At 41.4% G+C, this 26,677-nt stretch overlaps 1 protein-coding gene across 4 annotated transcripts in view; it reads right to left on the reverse strand.

Annotated features, from left to right (window-relative positions):
• PLA2G4A (phospholipase A2 group IVA) overlaps positions 1-26,677 on the reverse strand; it is a 265,938-nt gene that overhangs the window by 189,334 nt on the left and 49,927 nt on the right. For 3 of the 4 annotated variants that reach the window (XM_072127076.1, XM_072127075.1, XM_072127074.1), the window contains 2 exons: positions 8,437-8,518; positions 1,826-1,974 (listed from right to left, as the gene is read on the reverse strand). In XM_072127076.1, the coding sequence (XP_071983177.1) occupies positions 1,826-1,926 (101 nt within the window). In that variant the 5' untranslated portion in view covers positions 1,927-1,974; positions 8,437-8,518. Of the gene's footprint in view, positions 1-1,825; positions 1,975-8,436; positions 8,519-23,574; positions 23,661-26,677 lie in introns of those variants that run through there. The other variant, XM_072127073.1, reaches the window with a different exon arrangement.

Genomic DNA, 26,677 nt, shown 5'->3' on the forward strand with positions numbered 1-26,677 from the left:
GCATGCATGGATGCCTCTGAGGCTGCTTAATCGCACCATTATACCAAAAATATGGGCAACAGCATGACGATGACAGAGTTACCGAGTGAGGCTGCTATGGAGACAATTACATTTGATATGTGGCAGTCCAAAAAAGTTTTTAGAACAGAGGACCGGGTAGGTGGCCCGCCAGAAAAATTAAATACTTAGAGTACCTGTATGTGGCACTCCCAAAACATTTGCAATACAGGCAGTCCCCGGGTTTCCTACAAGATTATTGCAATCTTGGACTATAGTAAAGCATTCAGAAAGCTTCACCAGAGGTCAAAGGGGGCTGTCTGTAACTATGGGTTGTCTGTAAATCGGGTGTCCTTAAGTAGGGGACCGCCTGTACTGAAGACCGGGTAGGTGGCCCTCCAGAAAAATTTAATACATAGAGTACCTGTATGTGGCACTCCCAAAACATTTGCAATACTAAGGACCGGATAGGTGGCCCTCCAGAAAAATGAAATAGATAGAGAACTATAGACAACTGGCTAGAGCCAGTTGGCCATGGCAAAAATAGCCAGTTGCCTCGGCTTTAGTGTACAAAGAGGAGGAGAAGAAGGAGAATGAGGAGGAGGAGTGCATACATGAGAATTATTCAGGTTGAGCTGCTTTCACCTGGTGGAGAATGGAAATCCTGAGAAATCCAGGCTTTATCATCGGTGATGATGCCACCAGCTGCACTGAAAACCTGCTCTGACAACACGCTAGCGGCAGGGCAGGCAAAAACCTCCAAGGCGTACAGCGCTAGTTCGTGCCACATGTCCAGCTTTGAAACCTAGTAGTTTTAGGGAGCTGTGTGATCATTTAGGACGATGGTATGGTCAGCTACGTACTCCCTCACCATCTTTCTGTAAAGATCAGCCCTACTCTGCCGAGACTGGGGACAGGTGACAGTGTCTTGCTGGGGAGACATAAAACTGGCAAAGGCCTTGTAAAGCGTACCCCTGCCAGTGCTGGACAAGCTGCCTACTCACCCACTCTCCCACGGTACTTGATTGTGGGAAGGCAGGCAACTTATCAAATAATTCATTGTTGGGAGCCAGCATATTAAATTTACTGTGGGGGGACAGAATATCAAATACTTCATTGTGGGGGCAGAATATCAAATAATTCACTGTGGGGGGTGCAGCATATCAAATAATTCACTGTGGGGGGACAAAATATAGAATAATTCAGTGGGGGGGGCACTCTCACGAATGGTACAAATATGGGGGTGTTAACCCCCTTTGATCATAGTTGGCAAAGCCGCCAGTGGTAGTTAAAAGATAGCAGCCATCTTTGTTGCATATGATAGGTAAAGTTGTTTTTCGCACAATCACAAGTGAGGAGGGGTTATATGGTTATTGGCATAATTTTAGAAGTTGATTTCAGAAGGAAAGAGGCCATGGACAACAAATATAAGAAAAATAGCACAGTGATGGTGCCTGACTTTATGAGTAAGTGTCCTTGGGTTATTATGCTTGATTTTGAAGGCAGATTTCCTTTAAACCTACTGTGAACATTAACAGTTTAGAGAGTACTTTTTATTAAATAAAAATAATGACATGGAAATGTTAACATATGTTGTAAAACAAACAAATTAAAAACTTTAAAAGGTCAAACATAAAAACTTGAAAAGTTGATTAAAAATTGGTAATTTTTGCTGACACTTTCCCTTTAAATTGTACTAGCTCTTCCCAACATCTTCTGGAACCCTAAGGACTGCATGCAGGAACATGCTGGTGCCAGCAAAGCGTACATCACCCATTTGTAACCTTTTTATTTGGAATAATCTATCAAAACAGACAGTTCACCATACCTCCAAAATGTTATCCTGGTTTGGATCCAAAATAAATTCAAAGGACTCATTCCAAACTGGATTAATTTCATTGTTAACATGTTTTGTCCTCTTTCTGCCATCTGGTGCTAAAGCAATATAAAGCTCCACATAAGGGTCTGGTGTGTCAACTGTAAAAGGAAAGCACAAAGATTAAAAGAATTCATGCAAGTGCAATTCTACAATCTTAGGCTTGGTTTTATAGTAGTCTTTAACTGTTCTTTGTTAAAAAAAAAAAAAAAATACTTGAGAATATTTTTGTAACATACAGTAGGGACAGTTGACCAGGCAGTTTGGATCAAATTTACAAATAGAAAAACAAGAAAACCAAAATTGAAAGGCATTTGACACTGTCCGTCATAGACGCCTGATATATTGGTTTGGCAGAAATTATTTGCAGTTGGATTGAAAACTGGCTGAAGGTTCGTATCCAGAGAGTTGTGGTCAATGATTCCTACTAAGAATGGTCACCAGATATAAGTGGTGTATTGCAGGGTTCTGTGCTTGGCCCACTACTATTTAATTTATTTATTAATGATATAGAGGTAGGAGCACTGTGTCTATTTTTGCAGATGACACCAAGCTCTATAGTGTACTAAAGTTTACAGAGGATGTCCATAGGTTGCAGGGTGACTTGGACAAACAGTGTTTGGTCATCCACGTGGCAAATACGGTTCAATGTGGATAATTGTAAGGTTATGCACCTGGGGGCTAATAATCCACAGGCAACATATGTCCTTGGGGGAGTAAATGTGGGAGAGTCCTTTGTTGAGAAGGACCTGGTGGTACTAACAGATCATAAATTGAATACTCAATCAGCTGCCTCTAAAGCCAGCAAGATCTTGTCATGTATCAGAAGGGTATGGACTCTCGGGATAGGGACGTAATATTATCACTGTACAAGGAATTGGTTAGGCCTCACCTGGAATACGCTGTCCAGTTATGGGCTCCGGTCCATAAAAAGGATGCCCTGGAGCTGGAGAGGGTTCAACGTATAGCCACAAAAATGATAAGGGGGTACGGAGGGTCTCAGTTATGAGGAAAGATTAAAACAACTAGATTTATTTAGTCTGGAAAAGAGACGACTACGAGGGGAAATGATTAATTTATATAAATATGTGAATAGTCCCTACAAAAAATATGGTGGTAAGTTATTTCAGATTAAATCAAATCAAAATATGAGGGGCACCGTCTCCGTTTGGGAGAAATCAAGGTTTAATCACCAGAGGCAACAGGGCTGTTAATCTGTGGAATAGCTTGCCTCAGGCGCTGGTCACAGCAGGGACAGCAGAGAGCTTCAAGAAGGGTTTAGATGCCTTTTTACACCGAAATAACATTGATGGCTATGTTATATAGAATTGTTCCCACTAATCTCCTTCTCATCTAATCCCTTCCCTTCCTTGGGAGAACTTGATGGACATGTGTCTTTTTTCAACTGTATAAACTATGATACTATGATAGTGAATTAGTACTCTCCGGTAATTCTGTTTCCATTAGTCCACCATGACGTCCCACTTGGTGGATGCCCCTTGACCTCTGTCCGGAAGAAGAGAGGTTAAAAGCCTCCCGCCAGTGAATACCAAATAACTACACAGGAGGAAGATGCAACACAATTTTATTAAGTATGTTTAGATTGACATACATCAACAACCCAGAGAAAAAGGAAATGGGAGGGAAATATGTAGGCCATCATGGTGGACTAATGGAAACAGAATTACTGACGAGTACTAATTCGCTATTTCGATGACGTTCCCCCATGACGGCCCACTTGGAGAGCTACAAAAGAAGAAGAATATTTAGGGTGAATCTTCCGAAAGAAAGGTCCTGAGAACTGAAAAGGTCCAGGCGGTAGTGCTTTACAAAAGTGGATGGTGAGGACCAAAATGCCACCCTGCTGATCGGCTCTAGAGACGCACCACAAGAGGCAGACATGGCACAAGTCTAATGCGCTTTTAAGTTAGAGGGAACTTGCTTCCCCTGTTCCATGTAGCAAGCAGCGATAGCCATTTATAGCCACCTTGCTATGGACGTCTTGGATAATTTCTTTTCTTTGTTCTTCCCTGGAATTAAATAAACAAGTTATGGTCTACACACCAAAACTCTGTGGCATGCAAGTAGCTTATAGCTGTAAGTCTTACATCCAGCGAATGCCAACTTGACTCTCTGCTTGATGAGGCATTTTCGCATAAAGACGGTAGGGTAACCTCCTGGTCCTTGTGAAACCTGAAAGTCACTTTGGGGATGATGCTTGGATCTACAGTAAAAATGATCATATCAGCCAGGATTCTTATGTATGGTTCTTTAATAGCTCCCCCAAACCTTCTAGCTGAGGTAAACACTATCAGTAGAGTGGTCTTAAGTGTTCATTTTTTTATACTAATCCTCTTTATGGGCTCAAATGGTCCTAGCCACTTTCCTCCTGAAGGAAGGGATCTGGCACTTTATGTTGTTCTCTTTTTCCTGTGGGAGAAAAGACATTTGATGAGTAAAGCAACTTTTTGTGGGGGGTGGGCGACAAGTCTGACTTTTGAATGTTGACTATCCAGCCTGGGTCGGAGAGTTTCGTCAAGGTGAGGCCCTTGAGACCACTAGACTTGACTTGTTCTTTTCCACAATAAAAAGGTCGTATAGGTATGGGATAATGGTGACATTCTGCAATCTTAGATATGCCCCCACTTGTACTCATGGAGATACCAAAGGGGAGTGCACAGGACTGGAAATGAAGAGTGAGGCCTTCTGGAGAGAGAACCGGAAATCTGAGGAACTTTTGAGATGAGGATTAAATTGGGACATGAAAGTAAGCATCCCGAAGATCTATGATGTACAAATAGAAATCTGTGTGTTTAAGTTGAGTAGCAGATCTTACAGACTCCATGTGAAACTTCCTGTAGGTAATATAGTCCTTGAGAAGCTTCAAATCTATGATCATGCAGTCAGAGCCATTGGGCTTCTTGACTAAGAATAAAGAAGAGTAGAAACCTTGTTTCTCTTTTTCTTGTGGTACAGGCATTACCTCACCAGAACGAAGAAGAGAAAAAAACTTGTGCCACATGAGATGGTCAGTGGAATGAGAAGCAGAAGACAGTGGAGAAACATATCTTGTGGGGGGCACATAGTCTAATTCTATATTTTATCCCTGCTGTATAATATTCAGCACCCAAGGGCTAGATGTTATTTTTGACTATGAGAGTCATGAACCCTAGGAGTCGCCTCCCCCACCCTGGTGTCACGGCATCTTGTTTCTGCTACTTTCAGATGGGTTAAGCGAAGAGCAACCCCCTGCTCTTTTCTCCTTTCGGGTAACTCCAGCAACCATGTTTACTTTTGTCACGAAAGGCATTCTTAGGGGATTTGTAGCCACAAAAGGAGGACTTCTTGGTAACCGTTTTGTTCTCTGGAAACTCCTTTTTATCTGAGGCCTTCTCTGGAATGGCGTCTAATTCTAGCCCAAACATGAACCTTCCAGTGAAGGGGACACTGCAAAAGTTTTGTTTTGCAGTGGATATTGCCACCCCATTGCTTCAGCCAGAGAGCTCTTCTTGAAGCTTTGGTTAGCTGAAAAACAAATTCCATAAGCAGAATGGTCTGCTAGAAAAGTAGTGGCAGACTCAAGTAGGGGGACACTTTCTAGCAGCGCTGTCCTGGGAGTACCTTCTCAGATGTGCGATTCCAGTTTCCATGGCCATAAAAGTAAAATCCTTGCTAACGACGTAGCTGTGAGATTATACTTGAGGTTAAAGGGGGTTTTCCCATTAAATAAAATTCTCAAATTTCAATCCCCTAGTGTTGTTAACACAACAAAGATCATATTTGACCCTATACTTCACAATTTTACTCCTTTTTTTGCTGTTTTAGCTCCTATCCCTCCCTAGACTGATCAGTGCAAAATCCCAGAGTGTGAGCGTAGACTCTCTAAGCTGAAACATTCAGCTCTGTCAGCTAAAAATGTGGTCACATTATCAGAACAACACAACGACACATAGAAAGAGAGATGAGAAATGAGAGATGCTATTCCACAACACACTAGATCTGCTGTGCCTTCCTGCTGTGCCTCCCCAGACAAACAACTTATCTGCCTTTAGCTAGTGGTTTTCCCTATGCTACTGCCGGCAGGAATGGATCGTCTGTGTCTCGGTGTGCATCAGTGAGTGAGCTCCGTCCGGGACTGCAGGGGGGCAGGGCTACAGTACAGCGACAGAGAAACTCAGCAGCACGGCTGTCACACAAAAATCCAAGATGGCGTCCTGGATGCTAAGTCAGAGGTTACAGGGTCTTATTTAGGGGCAACTGAAATTGTGTACACTAGGACCAATAGAGACAGATTAGAATTAGTATGTACTCAGGATAATGAAATAACACAATCTCTAATTCACGATTATTAACAAAAATACAGCATTTCACAGAACACGGGAGACAATAATACTTAAAGAGGTATTCCCACAAAGACAAGTTTCTTATATGTATAAGAAACTTGTCTTCGTGGGAATACCCCTTTAAGCATAGTTGTCTCCCATGTTCTTTTAAGCAGTGTCTGACTTCCTATCCATGGGATCTCTGAGCTGTGCCGAGTCCTCAAATGGTAGGTTGATCTTCTTGACCACCATGGTCACCTGGACGCCCACTTTTGGGCAGGAATCCCAAACCTTATAAACATCTTGATCAAAGACTAGATGTTTCCTAAAGTTCTTAGAAATTACTATCTTTTTTTCTGGCTCCTTCTATTTGTCTGTTATAATTTCTTTCAGCGTGACATTAACAAGAAAAACAAGTTGCCATTTGGCTTTAAAACCACCAAAAAGTTCATCTTCACAAGGGAACTTTTTCTTTTCTTCTCGCATAACATTGTCTATACAAGGTTTACAGATAAATTTCTTATAAGAATCCGGCATAGAGTGAAGGCGCATATTTACTCTTTTCTGGCTTATTGGTCCTGCTAGCTTTCTCAGCCTTATCAGATTTTTCTAGTCTGTCTTTTTTACCTTTCCTCTTGGACCATTGATCTTTCTCCTAGGGAGGTAAAGAAGATGCTCACTAGGGGTTATATAATAATATAGGTAAAAATAGAACTAGCCACCACTTACATGAACGGACGGGGGGGGGGGGGGAGTGGCCCAAGTCTGCCTCATCAGCCATAATTAGTCTGGAACACAGTTTACACGCAGAGACCTCAGGTCAACGTGACCACATCACTTGAATGCTTAAATACCTTATCGGGGAGCCCATCCCCCATGCAGGTGGCTGAGAATCAGCATTCCAGTCCGCTCCATGGGATTTCTCATGTCATTTCCGGTCGTGCAAGGGATGGCGGGAGATATAATCTGGTGTGTGTGTCGCGCACTTGTGGGTAGGCCACATCGCTGCCGGAACGGACACAAATGGACCATGTAGGAGGCAGGGAGGGCAAAGCCGACCACAGTGAGTAAGGCAACCTTCCACCTCCCCCCTACTTAGGAGGAGAGAGACCTGACTGCTGTACGGAAAAGAAGAACACTGACAGGAGGATGCGGTTGGGAGGCTTTTAACCTCTCTTCTTTCTGTCCCTACAGAGGTATCCTCCAAGTGAGCCATCATGGGAGATGTCATGGAAAAAATGGTACATCTGTAACATCATTACACTTCACGCTATTAACCCCTAAACAACTTATGACCTACTAGTAAATTATAAAGATGTTAAGGCATATTGCAGCAAACACCCACGATTGGAGAAGCAGCAAATTACGCCATATTTGTTTGGGTGCTCTCTCCCAATGACATTATCGGAGATTGACAATCTATGCCTATGACTGCTTGGAGTCTTAAGAACACTACAAGAACTGTGATTTGCTATTGTTTGTAACAATTAGACTGATCTACTGAAAATATTTCATAAACTGCAAAACTGTAGTACTGAAGTATATAGTAAAACGATCAGACCTAGGGCGGGCTTCTTAGGACGGATTTAAAAATAAACAAATAAAATTATAAACATGTTAGCTATTACTGCGTCACAAAAGCTCTGTTCTATCAAAATATAAAAACAGTTATTCCTGTTGGATAATTCCGTAATGGAAAATAGTGCCCAAATTCCTGAAAAGCCACTTTTTCGCCATTTCGCAATATCTAAAAAATGTCATCATCAGGGTCATACAGTACTGAAAAGCAATGTTACTGTAGCAATAAAAACCTCACCTTTACACAGCTCTGTACGCCAAATTATGTAAAAGTTATTGGTGTCACAATATGGCAAAACAAATCATTTCTTTCGTATAAAAGGTTTTTAATTATTTAAAATGTATTGAAACACAATAAAACCTATTTTAATTTGGTATCTGCATGACTGTAGCCAACCAAAGAATAAAGGAGGCATATAAAGCACAAAGTGAAAGTCATAATAACCGACCTAACAAAAAAAGGTTCCAAAAGCGTTTTCTTTTACAGCATTTGAAATTTTCTTTCTGCTTCCCAGTACATGGCATAGAACATAAAGTACAATCACAATGAAGTACAATTTGTTAAGAAGAAAAGAAGCACTCACACAGCTCTGTAAATTAAAATAGGTACCAGAGGCAGCACATATGGATTCAGTAATTGGGAAAAGCATTGGTGTTACTTACGCATATCACCAAAGGTTCCTTTAGTAACATTAGTGGCTCCAAGGACAGTTACTGTCAGTCTGTGTGAATATTGATGTTCAACCTATGGGATAGAGAGGTTAAAAAGTTTTATTTAAATAGGTTTGCCTGTGAAAGAAACTTCCCAAATTTCAATCCCACAGTCATGTTTGCACTTTGCAATGTTACTCAGTTGTATTGCTGTTTTAACTGCTATCACTCAGTGACAGTTAATGTAAGATTCCAGAGTGTGGACGGGGACTCTTCATGGTCTCTCTAGTTCTGTGTGCTGACAATGTGGTTTATATTATCAGGGTACAGATTTATATACACTTTCATTTAGCTTCTGAACAGTCTTCTAGTATCTGCACATAGAAAAAGACAGAGTCATGAGCTGAATATAAGACACAATAACACACTGAGCTCTGGTGCCTCATTTAATCAATAAAACAGAGTGTTATGTGACCCCCTCCACTGGAATCCATACATTATCTTGTTTCTACAGCGGCTGCTCCTGTGTCCTCTTAACGTGCATGGCTGAACCAGGAAGTTCCTCCGTCTGCAGTGTGCCGTCTGCCTCCTACCCCTCCCCCTTCTCTTGCAATGCAAGAGAAGCCAAAGGCAATTGTCTGACCATAGCCATAGTAATATTTACGGTTGGATCCGTGGACAACCAAAATTGTAAACACCCGGACTGATAGAGACAGGTTGGAATTATTTCTGTGAAATGCTGTATTTTGTTAAAATAACATTCTCTAATTCAATGTTATTGTTATCCTGAGTAAAACTCACATGTACCCCTGCATGATACAGGCAAAGTACAAAGTACAACTTGTCCCGCAAAAATTAAGCCCTAAAACAGCTTTATTGTATAGAACAAGTCAGACATAAAAAAAAGCTATATAAATGGGATAACAGCATAACCATACGGACGCATAGAACATAGGTAACATGTTATCTATGCTTATTGGTGTTTAGAATTTAACCCCTTAAGGGCGCAGCCATTTTGTAGCTTAATATTTTGGATTCTGACTTGCTTTTCTTTATATGGTTATAACTTTTGAACACTGTTACTTATCAAAGCGATTCTGACAATCTTTTTTCCCCACATGTTGTACTTCATTTTAGTGGTAAATGTTGGCTGATAAGTTTTGCGTTTATTTACAAAGAAAAAAAAGTGATGAATTTTTTGAAATATTTGCCATTTTCGAAATTTGAAATCATTGCGTTTTCAGGCAGATAGATTTACCACCTAAATAAGTTGCTGAATAACATTGTACATATGTCTTATTTAAATTTTCATAATTTTTTAAATTTCTGGATAATTTATTTTGATGTCACGCGGCTTACAAATCGAATATCGCTTTTCCGGATTTTCAGAATTGACTACTTTGGGTATTAATACAGTTTTGAATTATATTTTACATATTTAACATCAAAACCCCCTATATAAACAACTGATTTTCAAATCTGCACCCCTCAAACTATCAGAAAAAGCTTTTAGGAAGATGGTTAACCCCTTGAGATCTTCATAGTAATTGAATCACAATTGAGTTGAAATTTAGAATGGTCAAATTTTGACGGTTATACGTTCATTTAGCCCTAAAATTTACACATTTCCAAAAGATAAAAAGAGATAACCCATCTTACAGAGACCCCCCACATGTGGCTGTTACTTGTTTTATGGGCGCACATCGAGGCACAGAATGTAAGGAGCACCCAGCAACTGCCAGGATTTTAGTTTCCTCATTGGCCCCTTTGGTAGGCTATAAAATGTTTCTTTTTTTCGTTATTGGGGCCATGTGATGGCATATTTTTTGCGGGATGAGATTCTTTTTCCAGTATTACCATTTTAGGGTTGGTAGCTCCTATTGTTGAAAATTTAGGATTTTTTTTTTGAGGGCAGGAGTAGAAAAGCATAAATTCTGTACTGGATTTTTAACTTTTTTTTTTTTTGGTGTTCACCATATAGCCCAATAATTATGTTACCTTTATTCTATGGGTCGATACAATTACGGGGATACCTTACATGAATATTTTTTCTTACGTTTTACTAAATTTGTCAAATAAAACCCTAATGTGGGAAAAATCTATCATTTTTGCAATGCCGTCTTCCAAGTGGCATAACATTGTTACTATTTTGGCTAAGGAGCTGGTTGATGGCTTGTTTTTTGCGGGACATGTTGTACTTTGCAGCAGTATCATTCTTTAGTACATTTTTTTTTTATCACTTTTTATAGCATTTATTGTGGGATTGAATAGGTAAAAATCATAATTTTTGGAGGGTTTATAATAGTTTTTTTAACGTCGTTCATCGTGCGAGTTCAATAATTATTTACTGTTATTCTACGGGTTGTTGCGGACGCGGTGATACCATGCATGTGGGGTTTGTGTTATGACTTAGACTTTTTTTTGTGTTTATGTCTCTTTACATGTTATGGGGCTTATGGGCATTTTTATTAATTTCTTACTATATTTTTTATTGAATAACCTTTTTTTTTTTTTTTTTAACTTTTTTACTGTTTCCACCATGGGACATGAACAAGCAATCAATGATTGCTTGTTCATGATAATACTCTGCAATACTGATGTATTGCAGGGTATTAGCAGTGTCAGCCTGTGCACATGCATAGGCTGACACTGTGCCTTTAAGATGATGTCACAGGTTAAATGCCACGGTCGCGTTGACCGTGGCATTTATCGGGTTAAACACCCGTAATCGGAGCCCACTCCGACCGCGGGTGTCACACTAGGGTGTCGGCTATCAGTCACAGCTGGCAACCCCCGTTTCCCGATGCCGGTTCGACTTAGATCTTGAGCTGAACCGGCATCAGCTCTGCGTCCGATTTATATCGGACGCTGAGCACTAAGTCACTGCGCTCAGCGTCTGATTTATCGGACGCAGAGCGCCAAGGGGATAAAAAAGGCAACAGTCACATTTCAACATATCAACACAATTCAAGACACAGAAGGAAGGTACATTATTGTGATTTGCAATTTAAACAACGTACTATATACCATATGCTGTGTTTACGCTCCAAACCGCAGACAGATACATTTTTTGACCAATGCATTTCCGACCCTCAGCTTATACTTAAGTCAATAGGTTTTCCCAGGTTTTTGTGGTAAAATTAGGGGCCTCGGCTTATACTTGGGTCGGCTTATACTCAAGTATATAAGGTAAATAAAATCAAACCCCTCTCTCAGGGGTTGGAGCAAATTCAAACATTAAGAACTCAACTTCAAAACTATCTACTTCACTCATATGATTAACAATTTAGGAAAACAAATGCAACTTACTACTCTTAAGGCAATAAAGCGGGGAAAATACTCGCAAATCAAATCGAACAGAAACATTTAAAGTCCACTATTCCCTTCTTACATAAGCCAGCAGATGGTGGTAAGAGTTATACTCCAGAGGCCATATCCAATAGATTCAAATCCTTTTATGAGGGTCTGTATAATCTATATAATGATGAACATAACAGACATTAACGATTTTCTCAAACAGTTTAACATTCCTTCCTTATCCACTGAACAGGGAGAAATACTAAATGCTCCCTTTACCATGACAGAAAAAACTAAAGCCATCACATCCCTGGCTAAACAAAAATCCCCAGGACCAGATGGACATACCTCTGAATATTAGAAAGCTTTTATTCATATCTTACCTAATCACGTACTCATATGTTTCAATGAAGCAGCTGAAGCAAACAAATTCCCTTTTGAGAATCAACAGGCTCTGATAATCAACAGTCCCAAACCTAACAAAATTACCACCCTATATCCCTACTCAACATAGGCCTTAAATTGTATGCCTCTATAATGGCCTCCAGATTAATGCTTTTTATTTCACAGATAGTAAGTGAAGACCAAGTAGGACTTATTAGAGGCCGACAAGCCTCGGACAAAACTAGAAGGGTGATAGATATAGTACATTATCTTCACAACTCTAAGACTCCTCCAGTTTTGGTCACCTTAGATGCCGAGAAGGCGTTCGACTTAATTAACTGGTTGTTCTCGGCACTCCGAGCTATGGGGCAAGAGGGCAGAATTTTAAAAGCCATCAGTGCACTATACTCCTCTCCATCAGCTTAGATATTTGCAAATGGTTCACTATCAGATAATTTTCCATTACCAACAGAACGCGACAGGTTGTCCCTTTTCCCCACTAATTTTTATCTTACCAATCGAACCGCTAGCTAGGACTGTACGAGCAACTGCGGGCATATTGGCCGTTCAAATAGGGAGGGAAACGCATACTACATCCTTATACGCAGATGACATTATCTTTACATTAGAAAAACCTGAAACCTCTCTTGAAACTGCAATGCAGGTCATTGAGAGAATTAGTCAGATCTCATATTATAAACTCAATAATCAAAAATCTCAAGCTCTACCCATACACATCCCTTGTGACTCCCTTTACTATTTAAAACAAAAATTCAACTTAGCTTGGCAAAAAGAATCAGTCCAATACTTAGGAATCCAGGTTACGAATTCCCCAAATACCTTATATTCACATAACTATGTTCCACTCCTAAATTCGTTCACTAAAGACTGCAGTTCTTTGCAAAATATAGAAATATTGTGGCTAGGCTGTATAGCAGCTTTTAAAATGAGCTTATTACCAAAATCCTTTGTCTTTTTAGGACCATACCTTTACCCCTCCCTAAATCTTATCTCAACAAAATTTAAACTATGATGTCTCAATAATAATAATAATAATTCTTTATTTATATAGCGCCTACAGATTATGCAGCACTGCACAAAGCATGGCAAATCAGCCCCTCTCCCCATGGGGCTCACAAACTAAACAACCTACCAGTATGTTTTGGAGAGTGGGAGGAAACCGGAGTACCCGGAGGGAACCCACGCAAACACGGTGGCAGCCAAGGTCGAGGTACAGGATCACTATGCGATCTCATGGTCAGGAACAGGCAGATGGTGAAGGCAGGCGGCAATGATGCAAGGTCGGGGATGGAGCAAGGTCGGGACTGGCAGCGAAGGCGCAGAATCAGGAACAGGTTTGGGGTCACAACGGGAGGTCAACACTTGGGAAGGAAACACTGTGGAAATCTTCCTCATAGGCATGAAGCACTAAGATCCGGCGGGAATGCTGGGAGTTGCCGGACTTTACAGGAACCCGGGAAGTGAACAGCAGCAATCAGTGGCTCACTGGCCCTTTAAATCTGCGAGGGCCAGCGTGTACGCGTGCGCTGGCCAGGCGGGACGGGAGCCAGAAGGTGGCGAATTGAGTGAGCTTGGAAATGGGTGCCGCCACGGAGAGATCTCAGACGTAGATCACAGGGGCACCCTTGACACTGGGACTACCTATCTATTGGGGGGCATGTGGACATGGTATGGCTCTTATGGAAGAACATTTTAAAATATGTGTTCATGGCTCTCTCAGCCAAAAAGGTTCCTGACCCCTGAGCTAGAGCTGTATCATATTTTATGGTCATGCCCTTATATATCTCACTTTTGGCACAGAGTATTTCAATTATTAAGTGAATTATTTAAATGCAGACTTTCTGCAAACCCCGAAGAGGCACTGCTATTGATAGATTTACGACTACGTTATACCAACTAAGGCTAGATTCACACTGGCGTTGCCCGCGCGCTGGGAGAGGAGGAGGTGACCGCTGCTCACCCCCGTCCCTCTCCATAGGGATGTATGGCGCATGTCCTATCTTTTTCTGGGGTACGAAGCGGTACGATGGCCGTATATACGCCCCCCATGCGGCCGTGTGAATGTAGCCTAAATGCAAGCAACCAAAGTCCTTACAATTGCCAAGATCCTGATAACAAGGAGATGGAAATCTTCTTATGTTCCTACACTAGAAGATCTCATTACTGAAATTAATCAGATATACTCATATGAACTGGCATTTGCATATAGTTTCTTGAAATTCTACAATCCATTCAAAATAATGCAGCCCTGGATGTCTTTCACATGTGCTGTACTTTGGTCTGTAAGAATTTTCTCTCCAGACTCAAACTGGAAGAAAAACTCCCTGCAAGAGTTTCTTGTTTCTTTGCATTTTTGCTTTAGTTATTATTTATTTCTGATTATTCATTTGAATATATCATTTTAAATGGACAAGAAACTTTTAGAGATAGGCGGTTTATATGTATAGCTATTATATGAGAGCATACAGCATCAGATATGTAACTTTGTGATTTAAGATGTATGCAGCCAGCTGTTCAATATTTTGTTAAAAATCAATAAAACTATTAAAACAGAACTAAAAAAATTCATAAAAATCAATTACTGAATGGATTGTTTTGCGACCGCCCCAGCTAATAAAGGTTAAATAATGGCGTATTGCGACCCAAAATATAGTGTTACTGCATTCCTTGAAGGGTCTAGTTTTTAAAATATGTCCACTCTTAGGAGGTTTTTACTGCCCTACTATATTAGGTACTCGGCCAAAGGGACATAGCACCTGAAATCTGTTCCAACAAAATCCGCCAATAGACGCTCCTTGCTTTCCAAGCCCAGCAATAAAGTTTGTGATCGCATATAGGATATTACTGCATTTAGGAGAACGTGGATAACAAACTATAGCATGTGTTTACTTCTTTAACCACTTCTAAAAATGAAAACTTAGGAGCCAAAGCAAGGTTTTTGGAAAAAGATTTTCACTTATACAAGCATCTGTGTAAAACATCTGTGGTGGTAAAAAACTCAATATAAACCTTGATAAATTATCTGGGTAGTGTAGATTCCAAAATAGGATCATTTATAGGGGTGATTCACAGTTTTCCTAGTTGAAGGACTTTTCAAATGTGTAATGTCACCTGAAAACAATGTCATCAAAATCTGCCCAAATGCTCAATGGCTCCTCCTGTTCTGTGGTCCTCTGTAGGTACCTATAGTATCTGGGATATTGCCCTACTGGGAAGAAACTGCAAAATTAAATCTTAGATGTTTTTTTCTCATTTTTAAACTGCATGAACGTGTAAATTTTAGGACTAAATAACCATTTTATTTTGAAAATGGAAAAATTCCGGAAAATGGAATCTCCAAGTATAAGTCTACCCTAATAGAAGCAAAGGTATTTAACCCCTTAAGGACGCAGGGTTTTTCGCCTCATTTCTCGCTCTCCAACTTCAAAAATCCATAACTTTTTCATTTTTCCGTGTACAGACCTGTGTGAGGGCTTATTTTGTGCGTAACAAATTTTACTTTCCCGTAATGTTATTTATTTTAACATGCCGTGTACTGCGAAGCTGAAAAAAAATTCCAAATGTGGAAGAATTGAAAAAAAACCGCACGTGCGTCACGTTCTTGTGGGCTCAGTTTTTACGACTTTCACTCTTCGCTCCAAATAACACGCCTACTTTATTCTTTGGTTCGGTGCGATCGCGGTGATACCAAATTTATACAGGTTTTATTGTGTTTTAATACATTTTCAAAAATTAAACGAATGTGTACAAAAAAGAAAAAAAATTTTTTGCCATCTTCTGACGCTAATAACTTTTTCATACTTTGGCGCACGGAAATGTGTGAGGGGTCATTTTTTGCGAAATGAGGCGACGTTTTCATTGCTACCGTTTTGAGGTCTGTGCGACATTTTGATCATTTTTTATTTCATTTTTTATGTTATGTAAAAAGGTGTAAAAGTCGCATTTCGGACATTTGGGCGCCATTTCCCGCCTCGGAGGTCACCGCCGGCCGTAACCGTTTTTATATTTTGATAGATCGGGCATTTTGGGACGCGGCGATACCTAATATGTCTGTGATTTTTACTGTTTGTTATGTTTTATATCCGTTCTAGGGAAAGGGGGGTGATTTGAACTTTTAATATTTTATTAATTTTTTTTATTTTTTAAACTTTTTTTTTTCTTTTTTTTTTCACTATCTTTTAGACCATCTAGGGTACATTAACCCTAGATGGTCAGATCGCTGCTACCATATACTGCAATACTTCTGTATTGCAATATATGGCATTTTTGCAGCACATTCATTACAATGAGCCACTGGCTCATTGTAACGAATATGCAGCTGCCAGATAGCCTCGTGTCAAGAGAAGACACGAGGCTACCATGGCAACTGATCGCCACCCCCCGATGACGTTCGGGGGCGTGGCGATCAAAAAAAAGATGGCGGCGCCCACGCGCCGCCGTCTTTTAAACGCCGCCTGCGACTTTGCAGGCGGCGTTTAGGGGGTTAATAGCCGCGATCGGTGCAAGCACCGACCGCGGTTATTAGCGGTGGGGGTTTTATGCATTTTGCAAAAACCCCCACCTTTGTATGAAGAGGACTCAGCCCGTGAGCCCTCTTCATACACTCCTTATACCTCTGCGCCGTAGAGCTACGGCGCAGAGCGTTAAGGAGTTAATTTTAACTCAAAAAACTGGGAAAACCTATTGACTGGAGTATAAGCCTAGGGTGGGAAATGCATTTGTCACAGCCTCCAGCCAGTACGGAGCTAGCCAGCAGCCACTGTCCCCAGTATATAGCCAGCAAGCCCCTTCCCCCAGTATACAGCCAAATAGTCCCTGCCCCCAGAATACAGCCAAATAGTCCCCTCCCCCAGAATACAGCCAGCTAACTCTTGCCCCCTAGAATTTAGCCTGACAGCCCCTGCACCCTAGTATGCAGTCAAGGGTCCCCAGAATACAGCCAGCAGCCGTCAGAAAGGTGAGTACAGTTTTTTTTTTCTGTTTAAATAGTTTTTTTATTAAAAAATTTTGTGCATTACAATAGTGAAATATGATATACAGTGTCGAGCAGTAAGAGGAACAGAAGGAATACACGTATATTACAATCTGAACAAGGTTATACATCATGTCTGTAGCGGTTAGTCTGTTTAAAATTGCTCATTTGTTGCCGAGCCTCCACTTACTCACACTGTTTAGGATACACATATTCTATCTAGATCTTCATATGCTTGTGTAGCATCAAATTCAGAATATAACATTTAACCAGGTCAAGGACCAACAAATAACATTTGAAAAACCTAGCGGGTTACCAATTCTCCTGTTTACTGATTTGTCTATGTGGTGTCCGGTGTGAGCTTTTCCTTTTCTTGAGTACTCTCTGCATGAGAAATCCCCCGATTGAAGTTCACCGCCAGAGCCCCACCCGTTCTGTCATTACAGGTTTCTGTAAGTTTTCCAGGGATGCCAAATCAAGTTAATAGGCTGGGTTTTTAGGAATCCCAATGATAATGCGTTTCCATATTTGTATATATTGTCTATTCTAGCGAGCCATTCCGTTAGTGATGGGACATTTGGTGTTTTCCAGTATTTAGCAATCGTAATTCTTTTTATTGCAAAAATCTTGCATAATAGTATTCTTTGTACCCCGGGGAGATTATGTAGTCCCAAGCTTAACAATGCAAGCCCGGGTGTTCTGTCTATGTTGCGTCTCATGATTTGGTTTAGGACCGCATATATAGCATCCCAAAAGGGGCGTATGTTGGGGCAGTCCCAAAAGATATGCTTTAGTGTACCTTTACTTCCACATCCTCTCCAGCATACTGGGGGAATGTTAGGGTAGGCTATATTTATTCTATCCGGGGTGTAGTACCACCTCAGCGTTAGCTTAGTTGCATTTTCCATGTGTGATGTACATTTTAATGCTTTGTGTGTTAGGGAGGTTGCTTTGCACCACTCTTTTGGATCAACGGTCTGACCCAAATCTCTCTCCCACAGTCTATATGCATAATGATTGCGAAATTGGGTGCTAGCAGTTAGGTGCGTATATAATGTGCGAAGACCCTTTGTGGGGAGTTGAATCATTTTCCATAACATTTTATCGTATGTATACGTTGCTTCTCTAACTGTGCCCAGAAAATGTTTGAGCCTCAGATATGTGAACAGAGCTACACTAGGCAGTTTAAATGTTTTTTGTAAGTCATTAAAGTCTAATAATTGATTGTCCTCCATTATTTGACCGATCGTATTTACTCCCGCGTCTTTCCACCCTTGAAGGTCAATGTCCGCTATGGCATATTCCACCGACTCCAGTGGCATATCCACTAAGTGTAACTCTGCCTTTTTGGTATTTCCTGAAACATGTGCCTGTGTCCAGACTTCCAGCATGTTGCGTGTTATTGGTAATGGGGGAGTGGGTGGTTTTTGTCCCCATAATCTGGCATGTAATACAGCTCTTAAGTCTATTGTACCTAGAGCTGTTGACTCTATTTGCATCGATGGCATTTTTCTTATGGCTTGTAGCCAACCTGCCGCCTGTTGAAGTACTATGGCTCTGTAATACCCTTTGATATCTGGGCCTCCCAGACCTCCAACCTTTTTATGTTTAGACAAGATAGCTCTTGCTAGTCGTGGTTTGTTCCCCTTCCAAATATAGAAGGACATTATTTTTTGGGCTCTGGCGAAGAACCTCTCCGGCAAGGATATTGGGAGAGTGCGGAATAAGTATAGTAGTCTTGGAAGCAGTAGCATTTTATACGCCGCCACTCTACCCAACCATGATACTTCCATATTGAGCATCGACTTTGCTTCTTTATGTATAGCCTCTAGTAAGGTTTCATAATTTACTGTATATTGTTTCGATGACGGGTATGTTACCTGAATTCCCAAATATTGGAGACTATGTGTTTTCCAATCGAACGGATATTTATTTTGCATAAAATAAAGAGTTTCAGATCTTAGTGACATTGGTAACGCCTGGGTTTTGGACGTGTTAAGCTTATAGTATGATATCCTGCCAAATTCTTGTATTAAGTCCATAGCCGATTCTAGTGATTTTACTGGTTGTGTCAGGGAGAGTATGATATCATCCGCGTATAGTGATATTATGTGGTCTTGATCTCCTACTTTCACTCCATGTATGGAGGGGGAGTTCTGTATCGCCCAAGCTAAGGGCTCTAAGGATAATATAAAAATCAGTGGGGAAAGGGGGCATCCCTGTCTCGTTCCATTTGTGATGTGGAACGGGTCCGATAGGGTACCATTCGTAAAGACTCTTGCGGACGGGGCAGTATACAGGGCCCTAATGGCCTTTATTATGTCTCCCCCAAAACCCATTTCCCCAAGTGCCGAGAATGCATACGACCAGTGTATTCGGTCGAACGCCTTCTCGGCATCCAAGGCCAGAAACAACGAGGGGACATGTTGGTGTTCTATAAGGTCTACAATTTTCCTGGTATTGTCTGAGGCCTGCCTGTGTTTAATAAAACCCACTTGATTGTCGCTAATCAGGTCAGGAAGGAATTTCATGAGTCGAGTCGCTAAAATTTTTGCATATACCTTGGTGTCTGCGTTTAATAGGGATATCGGCCTAAAGTTTTGGGGGTTGTCCGCTGGCTTGCCAGGTTTAGGGATCGTGACTATCAGTGCTTCCTGATTTTCCCTGGGCATCGTTCCCTCTGCTATCATTTGATTAAATGCAGTGGCCATCGGCGCTGAGAGGATATTATTAAATAGTCTGTAATATTCTCCTATAATCCCATCAGGTCCCGGGGCTTTATGTGGGGGGAGTTCTCTGAGAGCTCTGGATACTTCCTCAATGGTTATTGGGGCCGATATTTCCTCCGTTTGTTCCCTAGTTAATGTTTTCAATTTTAGGTTTTGTAAGAAGGTTTTGATCTCACTGTGGGAGGGTTGATAGGTAAAGGGGTCCTCCTTCAGATTATATAGATTTGAGTAATAATCTTTGAACCTATTGGCAATATCCTTGGGAGTGAGAAGTTTCCCTTTATTATCGGGTGTGTATAGGTAAGGGATTTTGGCCTTAATCTGTTTTGACTTAAATCTTTTGGCTAGGAGCTTACCCGCTTTATCTCCCTCTGCGTAGTATAGGGCACCCGATTTTTGCAACCTTTTGTCATATAAGTGTATTAACAGAAGTCTCAAACACTCTCGTTTACTGAGTAGGTTTGCTGCAATATTGGCGGAAGGGTTCTTTTTATTTTCCTTATCTAGCTTGGCAATATCCTCTAAAATGTTAGTAATCTCTTTAGTTCTTTGTTTCCTATCCTGTATTCCCAATTTAATAAAGGTGCCTCTTATATAAGTCTTATGCGCGTTCCACAGCAGGATGGGGTCTCTAACTGAGGAAGGATTAAATTTGTAGTATTCCTTCAAATCCCGTTCAAATATATGTTTATATTTGGGTTGACTCAATATGTAATTGTTACATCTCCAAATATACGTGGGCGTTTTATCATGGGCGTCAGAGATAGTGATCGTTATAGCCGCGTGGTCTGAAAGTGGGAGTGGTAAATATGGGGAAAATTAGGGTTCTTTAGGCGTCCTGCATCTGCTTGCTTAAGATGTGTCTCTTGAATGTAGAGTACATCACAGGCTTGATTGTGTGCCTCTCTCCAAATTTGGGACCTTTTGTAAGGACTGTTTAGTCCCTTTGTGTTCATAGATAAAATCTTGATACCCATAAGTTTTTTTTTTTTTTTAATGCTTGTCTAGAAGCTATTCTAGTCATGTGGGAGCACTTCTGTGTGTTCGGCATTATACCACTAACACCACATCTTCCACCACCCCTTTGTCTTATAGTAGGGCCCGCATCAACAGAACATAACAACTTGGCATATAACATTGCTGTCTAAACAATAAGAACTCTGCAGCTAATTTGCTGCACACTTAGGGGGTGAAAAGCAACAGTTCGGGTATATAGTTACCAGTCCCAGATGTTAATTAGCACGGGCGGTGACAACAAGGACCGCATCGGAGCTTCATCTTTTCTTCTTTTCTCTGGACCCTGCAGTGCGCCATTCTTCTGTTATTCTCGTTGGAAGATTTCTTTGTTGCTGTACAGTATCTGTGATCGGGATTCCCCACTTTTCTAATAGCCGAGTTCCCTCCTCAAGAGACCTAACTAGCGATGCTGTGCCGTTTCGGTTTATCACCAATTTCGCAGGGAATCCCCACTTGTAAATGATCTGGCGCTCTCTGAGAGTGGCTGTTACGGGTTGTAGTTGTTTTCTGAACTTGAGCGTAGAGGCCGACAAGTCCGTAAACAGGATTATATCTTGATACGGCTGGGGTAGGGATCCTCTCTTTTTGGCTGCCAACATCAATCTTTCTTTAACCGTGTAAAAATGAATATGAGCCAGTACATCTCGGGGAGTCGTCTCCTCTAAGTGCTGTGGTCTGGGTAGCCTGTGTGCTCGGTCTATGCAGAGCTCTTGTGCATTGCAGTCAGGCAATAAGGCATGCATTAATTTTTTTCAGATAAGGAGTTAGTTCATTTTGTAAGATCAGTTCAGGGATACCCCGGAATTTGACATTATTCCGGCGTGACCGGTCTTTCAGGTCAGCCATTTTAGTTTGAAGCCGATTGACCTCCTCTTCCAAGCTATAGTGGGCATCTATGAGTTCTTTATGAGATTTAACCAGTTCTCCCATTTTCTCCTCAGTATGGAGGGTTCTTTGACCCAGCTTTTGTACTTCGGCATTTATGGGGGTCAGCATGTTATGTATATCACTTTGGAAGGACTGTCTCCATGCTATCAGCATGTTTTTCATCGTACATTCAGTAAGTACCTTATCTGATGCTGGAAGTAGGTCGAAGGCGTCCCGAGATGAGGATAGTGTATTGGAGGAGCCATCTGTTTCAGATGTTAAGCTGCTCTGCGCTAGCACTGCGTTTGATAGCCGGGTAGTGTTAACATGCACAGTTGGGGAGGGAGGCGACGGCCATATTGCAGAGTTGCTGCGCCGCAGTGTTTCTCGGCCTCGGCCCTCTCGATCCTCCGACATGTTCTCATCATCCTCTCTTTCTGCAGGGGTCGGGGAAACCGGAGCTGAGCTGGATCTTCTGTTGTGGCTCAGTGCTCTCTCTCCCTCTTCTTCCAATTGCTGACATTGTGCGCGCGGGGAACTCGCTTGCATGCGGTCGGCGCCATCTTGGATCGAGTCCGGAGGAGTCGGAAAGTAAAATTCCGTAAGTTTGCGGGGTTTAGAGATGTTTTTTCTCCTCTTCGTCATGTTCCCGCTAGGGCAGTGATGGCGAACCTTTTAGAAATCGAGTGCCCAAACTGCAAGCCTACACCCACTTATCTATCGCAAAGTGCCAGTATGGTAATTTAGACCAATAATACCCACAATAACACTATTTAAAGGCCAAATAATACTGCCACATGATAAGCATCACTATTACAACAACATAGATGGAATCATGCTTAATATTACCACCATACAGTAATTGCTTTTAATGCCAGTGATGAACATTGGCGCCATATAGCGATAATTATCACCGCCATACAGTGAAGATATGGCATCATGTAAAAGGACACCAATGCTACTGCTACACCAGTTTTAGCATCCCCTTTCTTGCTTCCTCTTAGGATTAGTCCTCTTCTTTAGTCCGTGTTCACACACTGTGACTGAGGGTGCGATCAGATGCACCAATTTCATTCTGTTTAGAAAGAGCATTAAAAGTGAATGGGAGGGGCGAGCCATGGCCTGATCATATATGCATTTCTATGCAAGTGCATTAGATTGTCAACTAGCACCCAGTGTCTTGCATTCAACAAGATTGCATGCGTTTCCATAGAAATGCATATATAAATCGAGCCATGGTTAGCCCCCACTTTAATTCTGTTTCTAAACTTAATCAGAGCGGTACGTGTGACTGCACCATCGCATCCGTGAACTCGCACCACATGTTTTCCATTGTTTACAAGCCAAACAATTGGGGATCTATCTCAATCACAAGAATTTAGGCTTAAGGCCCCTTTCACACTTGTGAGTGTGATGCGCTGAACTTGCTGCCTGGATCAGCCGGCCTGAACGCTGCAAACTGGAAGTGAATTCAGCATGCCAGTTCAGTTCTGGTTTGCAGCATTCGGCCCGGGCAATCCAGCGCATGCAAGTTCAGCGCATCACACTCGCAAGTGTGAAAGGGGCCTTAATCTATCAAAATTTAGAAGGTGAAAGCAGCACTGTGGGAGAGGGAAACAGGGGCAGGGACTGAATGTGCCAGGAAAAGTGACTAAATGAGGTCCAAGTCAAATCTGGTAAAATAAATACAAACTATCAGGCACTGAGGGGGATGGGGAAACCTATTTAGCTTTCTAAAAGATCTTAAGATCTAAGATCTCCTCACTGGGGCAAAGTGGGTGTTGTGTTGGGCACAAAACACTGAAGTCAATTATTAACACTTTAGCTGCTGCCTGCTTACACAGACAGCAGAGAATGGAGTACCTGGCTTCCCCTGCCTGTAGTGAGGGACTTCATTCCCTTATCTTCATTATCAGTCATCTTGCTGCTGTGCACTCCTGTCTGCCGGCTTCCGGGGCTCAGGTTCAGTGAGGAGGAGGAGGGGGAGGGAGCAAAGAGGGAGGCAGTGACCCGCTGCTGCTTCACAAGTGATGGCAGGACAGGTCAGCTGCAGCCTGCAAAGAGAAGCTGACAGTCCGTCCGAGGGCTGAGGTGTGTGTAGCAGAGCAGAGAGTGTGTTACTCTGCTCTGCTACTCTATGCTCAGAGAATCACTGGAGCTCCGGCACGCAGCAGCGGCTTGTTGCGTGGCCGGAGCTCCATTAATAAAACAGACACAGTGGAGGCAATGGTGCGCGTGCCAGCAGAGAGGGCTCTGCGTGCCCTGTCTGGCACGCGTGCCATAGGTTCGCCACCACTGCGCTAGGGTATAGTACCTCCGTATCTGCTTTTTATCGGGTATTATGCGGTGAAAGTCGCTTTAGGCTGAAGTCCGTGCAGGAGCTAGTTGCTCAAACGTCCATGCAGACCGGTATCCAGGCCACGCCCCTACAGTTTTTTTTTTAATTGACAAATATATAGTAAATAGAACTTTGAAAACCCTTCCAAAGATGAATTGTCCTCTAAAAATATTAAATTTGGAATATCGCTGTTTCAACTGTAAGCCTCCTAGCATGCTATTAAAATAAATTGCACTAGAAAACAGAAAGAACGGGAACAACAGAGGACGGCGCCTCGGTTAATATAGCCAGGTACTTGATTCCTGAAGATAGTAAAGAGGGTGCTCACCTTGAGGGAACTTGATGTTATGCATATATTCCCACTCCTGGGAAACGGTCCTTGGTATGTCCAATCCGGATTTGGCTCTGCGTGTGAGAGTCAGCAGCTCCCACAACTCTACATACCCGAAACCAAACGTTTCGGTAAAGGCATATACACAAAAACAAAAATTGTAAGAGTATATGTGGGGCGCTAGAACACAACTGTTTGAGCCCTTGGATCTTAAAACCACAGTCCAGCTGATATGAATACAAGAGATAATTTATTTGAGATCCTGAACGGATCAAAATTGCAATAAAATGGTACAAATAAATAGTCCTTTTAACGCGTTTCGGGTCTTGGACCCTTTCTCAAAAAACGGACAAGCATATACATAGTACTGTTTAGACAAGGTCTTAAATACAAATAGAAAATGCTACTTACATTCCTGGATAGGTAGATAGATTGGCACCAAAATGAGGGAGGCTGTATCTGAGTGGTTCAGAGGATAGTGCTCCGATAGTGGCGCCAAAATGGGGGAGGCTGTATCTGAGTGGTTCAGAGGATAGTGCGCCGAGTGGATTTTAAGATCCACTGCGCATGTGCCAAAATCCGGCTAACCGGAAGTGACGTCACCGTTGTCATGGTGACGCGACCTAAGCGCATCACCTCTCCCGTGCTTGTGTCGCACCGCTAACAGGTGATGTAGAACGCCCACCGTTGTTATGGTGATGCGTTCTCTACTGGTTGAATCCCTCGGGTCTGTATAGCATCTGTTCACTCATACTGTGGACCGCTCACTGTTGCCACAGTGATGCGTCTTCTACAAATCACTTGTCATAGGCTCTTTAGTACCAATGGCTGATTTGTAGGTGCGTATATTACTTAGCAACATATTGGTGCATTACATATTTAAGAAAGGTATACCATCTGTAAATGGCACAATATAGGAACAACCACATCCGTAAAATTTACACATACAAAATTTAAAACAGATAATAAATAAATATATATGAGAAGAATAGGTATAAGTATAAGATATTAGATACGGAAATAATTTGTTAAAAAATTTTTTAAAAAAGGGGTATTATACTTCTTTTAGGACTTATAAAATGAGAATAGGTAGTAGTAATACAATGCATAAAATATATTAAAAGTATAAATGTATATGTGTATATATATATATATGTGTGTATATATATATATATATATATATATATATACATATATATATACATATATATATATATACACACACACACACTACTCCTAGTTGATAGAGGCTTTTTTAGAATATATTCTCAAGACTTTCATTAAGACCATTAGGGACTAGACATTGCATCTTGAATATCCAGAACATCTCCCTTTTCTTTAGGTATTCGAATCTTTGTGGAGTTGTAGGGTCGATATGTTCTAATGGTGTCAAACTGAATTCTCTCACGTTACATTTGTGGTGTGAGGCTGCATGCCGAGACACGCTATGTAGGGCATATCCATTTTCAATATTGTGTCTATGGTTGTTAAATCTCTCTCTTAGGGGTTGTATCGTACGTCCAATATACTGGAATTTACATGTACATTCTATTAAAATCTAAATAGCTATTGCTATCTACCTTCATGAAATAAGATTTCGTCCTGATAGTGCCCTTTGGTGTGTGAGACACTACCACATCCAGAAATTCTGCATCATTTTGTGCAATATTGCACGTGAATTCCAACCCCCACCTGTTGTCATTAATTGTTTTCACAAACTGTTCCGCCTCGCTTTCCTTTCCATCCCAAATTATGAAAATATCATCGATAAATCTTTTATAGAGGCGACACTGGGAGAATGCTTTATGTTGGTAAATTACCTGTTCCTCGAAAAGACCCACATATAAATTTGCAAAGCTGGGTGCAAATTTGCTTCCCGTCGCCGTCCCTCTTTTTTGCACAAAAATCTTGTTTAGGACAGAAAAGTAAGTAAGAAGGTAGATAGCAATAGCTATTTAGATTTTAATAGTAGTCATTTCAAGAAATGGCTCACAAATGTACCTTACGGTCAATTTAAAAGGATAAGGAGGAACTGCACAGATAATGCTGATTATGATCAACAAAGCAAGGTCCTCACGGGGCACTTCAAAGCTAAAGGTTATCCGCTAAACCTTGTACAAACAGCACAGAAAAGGGCACCGGCACTCAGCCAGGAAGATTGTTTGAAACCAAGAGCCAAAGAAACTACCACTGATGCCTGTGATATCAATTTCATTACCACTTTCTTAAGCGATAGTCAAAGAATACGTAGTATATTAAAGAAGCACTGGGAAGTATTGACACACGATCCTTACCTA

The sequence above is a fragment of the Engystomops pustulosus genome, chromosome 10 (genome assembly GCF_040894005.1).
Source record: "Engystomops pustulosus chromosome 10, aEngPut4.maternal, whole genome shotgun sequence".
In the NCBI taxonomy this organism is placed as follows: Eukaryota; Metazoa; Chordata; class Amphibia; order Anura; family Leptodactylidae; genus Engystomops; species Engystomops pustulosus.